This window comes from Melospiza georgiana, chromosome 6, assembly GCF_028018845.1.
Source record: "Melospiza georgiana isolate bMelGeo1 chromosome 6, bMelGeo1.pri, whole genome shotgun sequence".
Classification (NCBI taxonomy): Eukaryota; Metazoa; Chordata; class Aves; order Passeriformes; family Passerellidae; genus Melospiza; species Melospiza georgiana.
The window spans coordinates 11,504,453-11,512,807 of NC_080435.1; the positions used below are offsets into that span (position 1 = coordinate 11,504,453).

At 47.3% G+C, this 8,355-nt stretch overlaps 1 protein-coding gene across 1 annotated transcript; it reads left to right on the forward strand.

Moving 5' to 3' along the window:
- Positions 1–3,331: 3,331 nt before the first annotated feature.
- On the forward strand, positions 3,332–7,828 carry COMMD9 (COMM domain containing 9). The gene is made up of 6 exons (XM_058026921.1): positions 3,332–3,390; positions 3,470–3,595; positions 3,936–4,075; positions 4,671–4,705; positions 5,918–6,021; positions 6,861–7,828. Exons 1-6 carry the CDS (start codon positions 3,340–3,342, stop codon positions 6,999–7,001), a joined length of 597 nt encoding a protein of 198 aa, XP_057882904.1. The 5' UTR covers positions 3,332–3,339; the 3' UTR covers positions 7,002–7,828.
- Positions 7,829–8,355: the final 527 nt, after the last annotated feature.

Sequence of the window (8,355 nt, forward strand, 5' to 3'; positions counted from 1 at the left end):
TGAACACACTTGATGTCATCTCTGTAATGCATTCCCTTGGAGCTAAATCCTGCATTTTTAATTTGAAAAGGATAGGCAACTTTCTTACTAAAATTGCACCCACCCAGCAGGGAGCAGTTACAGAGCAGAGCCTTGCCTTGCAGCTGGAAGCCCTTAAGGAAGAGACCACTCCTCTGCTACGCATGCTCCAGTGAATACAGGCTATGCTGTGGGGAAAAAATAATAGTTCTTGCCATCAAATCCTTAGTATCCCAAGGATTTCTCTCCCAGAGACCCTTAAATGGACAAAGTGAGCTAAAACTGTTGGCTCTTTTCCTGGAGTGTAAAAGATTACAGTTCTCCAGGTAAGAATTATAGGCAAGCTAAATTTAGTATTTCCCAGTTTTACTTCTCAAGGAGAAAAAAAATACCTACACTACTTTAGGGAGAATGATTTGCAGATACCCTAGGCTGGCTCAGCCAAGAGAGTCACATCAGTCAGTACTCCAGCTGTACCACCCAGGACTGGGTGCAGGCAAATTTGCCAGCCCAGAGGCAAAATTTAATTCTCAGACTCAATGACTGGATAGTTTGGTTCATGAGATCCAACCCAATTCCTGCAGACAGTGCTGTGACTCATCTGCAGGCTCAGAGCTCACAGCTGAGTCCCCTTGGGTGATACAGACATGAAATCATGGTAAAAAAGGGCTGTGAGAAAACACATCTGGAGGACATCCAATCCATCTCACTCCCCTAAGTGGGTTTCTTTTTTCAAACTCAGAGAGAAGTGCCTCTGGCACAGCAGATAATTGAACTGGTGTTTCTCAGACCTTCCTGACAATCACACTGATCACAGGGCCAGCCTTCCTTACAGGATGCAGTCTCCCACTTCATGCCTGATGATTATTTAATTTTTGAGGCCTTGACCTCGTAGAGGAAGGAAGGAGGGAAAGAAGAATGGAAGAAGGGAAGGAAGGAGGAGAGGAAGGAAGGGAAGGAAGAAGAAAAGATCAAACCAAATAAAGCATTTTACTAAGCACTTCTGTTGGCTTCAGCTATTTCAAGTTTGACATTAAACAATAGCATTTCAATTTTGATATTAAATCAAACCTGTCATTATTTCTTCATAATTATAAGGCTCCCAGAGTGAGGAAATGGCAGCAATAGGAGGTGGACTGGAGAACAAATTCAGTGGGATGTCAGCTGTGCTTACTGGCAGGCAGCATCTTTGTTCTGAGTATGTGACTCACAGGTAAATGTTCTCTTGCCACACACTCCTGTGAGAGCTGGCAGAGACAGTTATCTACTCTCCCCACCCTACACCCTCCCATCCTTTCCATCTCTCCACCTACTTGCCTGCCAAAGTTGCTCTGTACTATTAAGTCCTTAACCCAGGCGTGGTGGTTTGATCTTGGCTGGATACCCAGTGCCCACCAAAGCCACTCTATCACCCCCTTCCTCAACTGGACAGGGGAGAAAAAATGTAACAAAAGGCTCATGAGTTAAGGATAGAGACAGATCACTCACATTACCTTCATGGGCAGAACAGCCTTGACTCAGAGAAATTAACTGATTTTATCACTAGTCAAAATCAGAGCAGGATAATGAAAAAACAAATCCTAAAAGCACCTTCCCCCCACCCCTCCCTGCTGGACTTGATTCCAGCTAGACAAATTACTTTTGCAATAACTTTTGTTTTCTCTTCTTAGCCCTGCTATCCCAGAGGTGCTCCCACCATCACTGACAGGCTTGGCCTTGGCCAGTGGCAGGTCCATCTTGGAGCAAGTTAGTTCAGGCTCTGTTGGAGACGGGGGCAGTTTCTAACAACTTGCCAAAAAAAACATCTTTGTAGCTTCCCACTACCAGAACCTTGCCACAGAAACCCAATAAACTAGGCATGGATCAACCTGATTTTACTGAAGTCTTGTAAAGTTGTTACTTTAGAAAGGTTCCGAAAAAATCTAAGTGTCCCTCTCCCCCAGTTAGATAGGGCATTTCAGAGGCGTCACTGCTTAGAAAAATTCTGCTTATCTCTTAGAAAAAGTTAGCCCTATTGGTTTGGGAGCAAGACAAGCAGGCAGATTATAAGAGGTCAACGATGCAAGGACAAGTATATCCTGTGAACAATCCCTGTTTCCTTCAGGCATACTTCCTCAGGTTGTAACACAGTGTTGTTTTTTCACAGTGCCTCCATTCTGTTTATCCTTTCACAACCTCCATGCTTACTGCTGATGTTAATAAATGCCCACACTCACCACTGCAGGACATTATGTGTTATACAGAGAGTGCCGTTACCTTCCTGGCACTCGTGACAAACTGACTTACCTTGATTCATCTAAAGACTGAAACAGGGTCAAGAGAATGTGATTCTGGTTTCCTAACTCTTAAACCCCAAACTTTAACCACGACCCCATGCTTTTCCCCCACTGGGATGCTATTGTTTAACCCACTAGCTGCAAACCTTTCCTTTTGGAAATAAAAAATTAATATTTCACCATCTTTCCCTTCACTTTATGTTCTGTGCTAGTGTGTAGTATGGAATCTGTTCCTCTACAAGAGTAAACCCTGCTCCCTGCGAGCCTTGGGAAGCCCAGTGAAAAAAGTATTTATATGTTTGCATTTCTTACTGTGCAAAATTCTGCTTACAAACCAACAGAGATGGAAATAAGGATGGGGAGGTGACAGAGGCACTGACGGGGAAATACCATAGATTAGTGATGCCCTGGATTCAGGTGTGCTGGAAGCCACACACGGCAAAGAGAAGACGTTCTCTCTCAAAAAGAGGACTTATTTAAATGTCCTACAAAGTGAAAGACTCAGCTTGCAAAGATAATGGTCCGTATGGCTATCATAGTGCCATGATGAATCCTCCACCTCTCGTTCCCTCTGGCTGAAAGCAGCGCGTTTACAGCACAATTCCGAGGCAGAGCTTTGTACTCAAGAGTAGAAAACGCCCCGAGCGGAGCGGCAGCGGCAGTGCCACACACCGACAGCTTTCCTATCCCGGTCCGTGTGCCGGTCTCTGTCCCTGTCCCCTGTCCGGTCCGTGTGCCTGTCCGTGTCCCTGTTCGTGTGCCTGTCCCTGTCTCCTGCCCGTGTCCGTGTCTCTGTCCGTGTCCGTGTCCCTGTCCCAGTCCCGTGTCCGTGTCTCCTGCCCGTGTCCGTGTCCCTGTCCCTGTCTCCTGCCCGTGTCCGTGTCTCTGTCCCTGTCCGTGTCCGTGTCCCGGTCCCAGTCCCGTGTCCGTGTCTCTGTCCGTGTCCGTGTCCCGGTCCCTGTCCCGTGTCCGTGTCCCCGGCCCCGCCCCGGTGACGAGCGCGTGATGGCGGCGGGCGGAGCGCGGCCGCGCTGACGGCGCCAAGATGGCGGCGCTGCGGGACGGGGACTTCGCGGCGCTGCAGATCCTGCTGAAGGTGAGCGGGGCCGGGCCGCGGGGACCAGGGCCGCCGCTGCCGGGCCGCGGCTAAGCGCCCCCGCTTTGCTCCCCGCCAGGCGCCGTCGAAGGACGCTGTGCGGCAGCTGTGCCAGGAGTGCTTCTCCAGCCCGCCCGCCGCGCTCGGCCCGCTGGCGCAGCGCGCCTGCCCCGGGCTCGCCGTCAGCGCCGAGGAAGCGGAGCAGGTAGGGCCGGGAGGGGCAGCCGCGGGCCCCGGCGGGAGGGAACGAGCGGGACTGTGGCGGTGCCAGCGCGGGGCTGGCCCAGGCCCTCGGGAAGGTGCGGGAAACGAGACGTGCGCGGGAACAGCGACCCTCGCCCGCGGCAGAAGGGAACGGGCTGAGGCTGCGAAGCGGAGGCGCTGAGGAGTGCAGCCCCGTCCTGCTGAGGCTGTCGGGCCGTACGTGGGTGCCCAGGGCTCGGGTGCTGAGGGTCTCCAGCATAAGCTGCGTCTTTGGCTAAGAGGGCCCGCCCTGTGCTGTGTGTAATGCTTCTCAGCGCAGCCCTTCTCTTGCCCCCTGCCAGCTGGTGTCTGCTCTGCACAACCTCACCAGGCACGTGGTGTACCGCGGCTTGACCGCGCCAGAAGACATCCTCCGTCTCTTCCCAGAAAACTTCCACCAAAATCTGAAAAACCTCTTGACTAAGATAATCTTGGAGAATATGTAAGTGCTGTCCACCTGCCATTTGCTTTCAGCTGTAGATTTAAAGCCTGTGTACGTCGTTTGATACGTGGATATTTGGCAACGTGGATATTTGTCTTGTTTCTATAAATGGCCAGCGAAACACAGCCATGGGCACACAGAGTTTTGCCATGACTTCTGAAACAGACGTGGGCCACAGTCCTAATATGCCAAGCCCCTTTTATCTTAACAGCTGTGTGGTGAAAAAATGCTACTGTTGATGATAAAACTTAGAAGGCTGGATTTCAGCTCTAGAAGATGCAGGTGGTACCCAGATATCCATCCACTTGTCACCATGGCTCAGGTGCAGAGGCACTGGATGTGATAGAGCGTACACGAGGTGGTGGCGGGGGAGGGCACTTCTGCTTGCACATCTCAGTCCTTGGAGCCCATGGCTTTGATAACACCAGGGAGGAAGGTGTGGGCTTTAAACGAGCTGCCCTTCCAGAAGAACCCATGGTTGGTCACCAGTTTGCCTGCCATTAGTCAGGGATAAGCCATGCTAAATGCTTACCTCTTTTCTTTTTTTTTTTTTCTGAAAGCACTGTTGATACTGTTTTCTCCACTTTTTTTACAGCTCTTCTTGGAGAAATGAAGCACAAGCCAGTCAGAGTAAGTAGTAATCTCAGGAATGAGATTGTCTACTAGGAAAGAATGGATTATCTTAGTAGTGTATTTATGAAGTATCTGACATGCATTACATAGGGACCAAGGCAGTGGTCCAAGGCAGACATTCCAACAGATTGATCTGTGTTAACATAAAAAAGTGAATGGTTTCCTGCCCCTCTCAAGCCACCTGCAATCAATCTTTGCAAATTAACATATAAGGCTTAACAGATGTATTTTGTGCTGTTGCAAATGCTGCCAAGTGCTGGCCTTGACAGACTGTGAACTGGAATTTGTTCCAAAAGCAGGAGCAAGGCAGCCAGTTTTGCACTGCCCCCTGGAGCTCTGTGCAAGGAAGCAGCAGGGGCACGGAGAGAGAGCCTTTCCCCAGACAGAAAAAAATTCAATTAGACAATAAAGCACAGAGAGAAAGCAACTTGAGTGTCTGTAGTTAGTAGGAAGGCTGGCAATCAACCCCTGGGGAAGACACTAAGCATTTACAACAGGCAGAATCCAGACAGGCTGCAATTGCCTACTGAGACAGCTCTTTCCTTAGCAGCCAAGTTAGACTGGTGTTTCTTTCCTTGGGTGGGCCCAAGAGGTCTCCAGCTCTGAGCTATTGATGTCAGTAATGCACCTATTAAATGGTTTCTGCTAGGCTGCATGCAATTAGGGTGATATTTGAAATACTTTTAAGGAATGTGAAGATTGCAGTTTGTCAGCATGTTTGCTATACTGCAGGATGCTTTGGCTGGGGAACTTGAAATAACATGTTTTATACTGCTAGATTTTACAAGCTTTCCTGAGTGCTTTCTCACCAGTTTCAGAGCAATAAGCATGTAGGTGCCAGAGCAACTCACAATGAAACACTAGTTGAGTGCAGCAGGCAGCAAGGCAGGGCATAAAGATGGGGAGAAGACATCTTACTGCTGTCCTTCTTCCAGCTGCTTTGGAAATTTCTCTCTGTTTCTTGCACTGAACTGTCATTGCATGTAATGATGGGAGAACCCTTTTTGCCCTTCCAGTGTCATGAGGAGGTCTTCAGAGACTGGCTTATTCCAGAGTAAAATGATGGGAAACCACATAGTAGGAGCTAAACTTGTACACTTCCCAGAGCCAGGAGTGGAGAGGCCTGTGCATGGTGGTGGTCACAGGTTGCAGGGGTGGTATCACCCTGGTGTCCTGCTGAGCCTAACAGAGCCATTTTTAACCCCTCAGTCTCCCTGCCTCGGCTGGTGGACATGGACTGGAGGGTGGACATCAAGACATCTTCAGACAGCATTGTAAGAATGGCAGTCCCTACCTGCCTGCTGCAGCTAAAGGTAATGGCAGTGCCTGTGGAGGACCCAAATAACAAAGTCCAGCTGCAAGCTGACTGAATTGCCAGGGAAGGCCAGTTCAGACAGGCATCTGGTGCTTGCCTCGTGCCTGGTGGGCCATTAGACTTTCTCAGAGATGATACCTGAAATGCCACAGAGCATGGGAATGGTGTCTCTGATGAAAGCTCTCTTGCACAGAAGTTTTGTGTGCATGAGGATGTGAGAAGTCACCATGTTTGTTCCTAGTCACCATTGTTTTCTACAGAAAAAAGAAGATAAATTGTGAAGCCATCATCCTTTAATTCTAAGCACTCCATCAGCATGTTTGGCTGACTTCATTAGTTGGGAAATGACTTGAGATTACTATTAACTTCCTTCACCAGCTACATCTATCATTTGGGGAGTATACCTAACTTAACTGCTTGTGTACTGCTTGTGTTCTGCAGAGTTTTGGATCCCCCCAACCAATAAAAATCAGATGAGTGGGATTCAGAGAAGGAATTAAAATCTAATTTCTGTATGTGGGGTGGGGTAATGTGGTATCTCTGTGGTATCTGCTGAGATGCTTTTGATACAGATGTGGCTTCCTGCCACAATATCTTCAAAATATCCCAATACTCATGGCAGTAGGTGCTCACTTGCACTCTGTCAATGGGAGTGCACTTCACTAGTGAGGCACGCAGCTTAGAAAATGTGCCATGGTTCTTCAGGATGGAGCTGGATTCCAAATTCAGACCATTTTGTATAATCTTTGTATTAAACACAACATTTTGTAGCGGCTCTGGAAGAACAACACATAAATTAATTTTTCAGACAACTAACATCTGTATTCCTATTTTAAGATTCAGGAAGATGCTGCCTTATGTGGAAATAATCCTGTTGTTTCTGCACTGACTGTGGAACTGAGCAAAGAAACACTGGACACTATGTTAGAAGGTCTGGGAAGGATTCGGGACCAACTTTCTGCCGTTGCAAACAAATGAATGCTCAGGGCATGGATTCCAGCAGCAAGGAAGGGAAGTATTCTCTACCTACAGCTGTCAGAAGTTGCAGCCTAGTGTAACACGCTGTCTATTTCAGCAAACAAAACTAAAGAGGTTTATTTCTTGAATTCATGAGATAGCTTTTGAAAAGCTAATACTCAAATACTCATTTGGTTGGATGCCAAGAAATGGTTTCCTATTATGTTGTTGAACAAAAGCTGTTCACCATTTCAGAAGAGGATTTCAGGGCTCAGAGCTTGGCTTAATCACAAGGGTCATAACTGGAAACAGCAAATAGCTGCAGCCAATGAAGCAAGTTCTATCTCTGTCCTGAAATGAGAATCTGAAAGGCTCACGCTGGGTAATGGGCTGCCTTCCAACAAAGGGAGGGTGCTTCTCTCTGGGATGTGCATGTACTGAGGGGCCTGCTGGATGTAGCACTCTCTCCCTCTCAGTGAAGCGGAGCCATGCTGCAGATTGTTATTACAGGATGATGTGCTGAAACAGGGCAGTTATGCTACAACACATTCCCTTCTGATCAGCTTCACAGCACCATTTGCAAAATGACTGTTCTCATCATCTTTAGCAGAACTAATTTCCTCCTTCTGTTTGAAAAGTAAAAAAGGAGTTCAAGTAATTCATGTTTGGGGTTTATTGGACTCTGGGCTTTGTCTTTGCTGCACAAAAACCAAACTGGGAGAATAAAGAATTGAAGGCTGTTTTCGGTGCTGTAGGAGACCCCTCTGTAGCAATATGTGCCTATACTTCTTCAAAGTGTTCTGTTGTTTGTGTAAATCTTCATTTAATTAAAGAATGAACTGCTAATTGATTCTGTGAATCCTTTTCAGTCTGGAAGAGATGTTGTCCTGGGTTACCTCAGCCTCTTTGTGATGGTGCCAAGTTTCTAGGCTGGTTTAATGGATGTTCCTGTTTGTTGCTGAAGAAGGATCTTTTGTTTCCTATTCAAATTGATTCATGTTTGAAACTTCCTTCTCTTCATTGTAATACAGTTTTAGGGAACCTTCTTCCATAGGCATCACCTCTGTACAATATTAGAGGATTACCCTGACCTAGAAGTTTGTAAGTATGTGTGCGTTGTGAGTGTGGAGGAGTTAAATGCAGAAAATCAACACAATTCAGATTCTTCTTTCTGATGAGCTTCTATAGAAGTCTGTATCCTAATGTGTTTATGGCAAAATCCAATCTTTTCTGCAACACCAGGCTCTCCTTCAAGACACAGACATTGTTTGTTGTGTGTGGAAACACAGACTCATTCAAGAAGTGTGCATAACTACGAGAACTTTGTTAATTAATTCTACACATTCCCCCAAAGTGCAGGCTAGAATATAAGTGT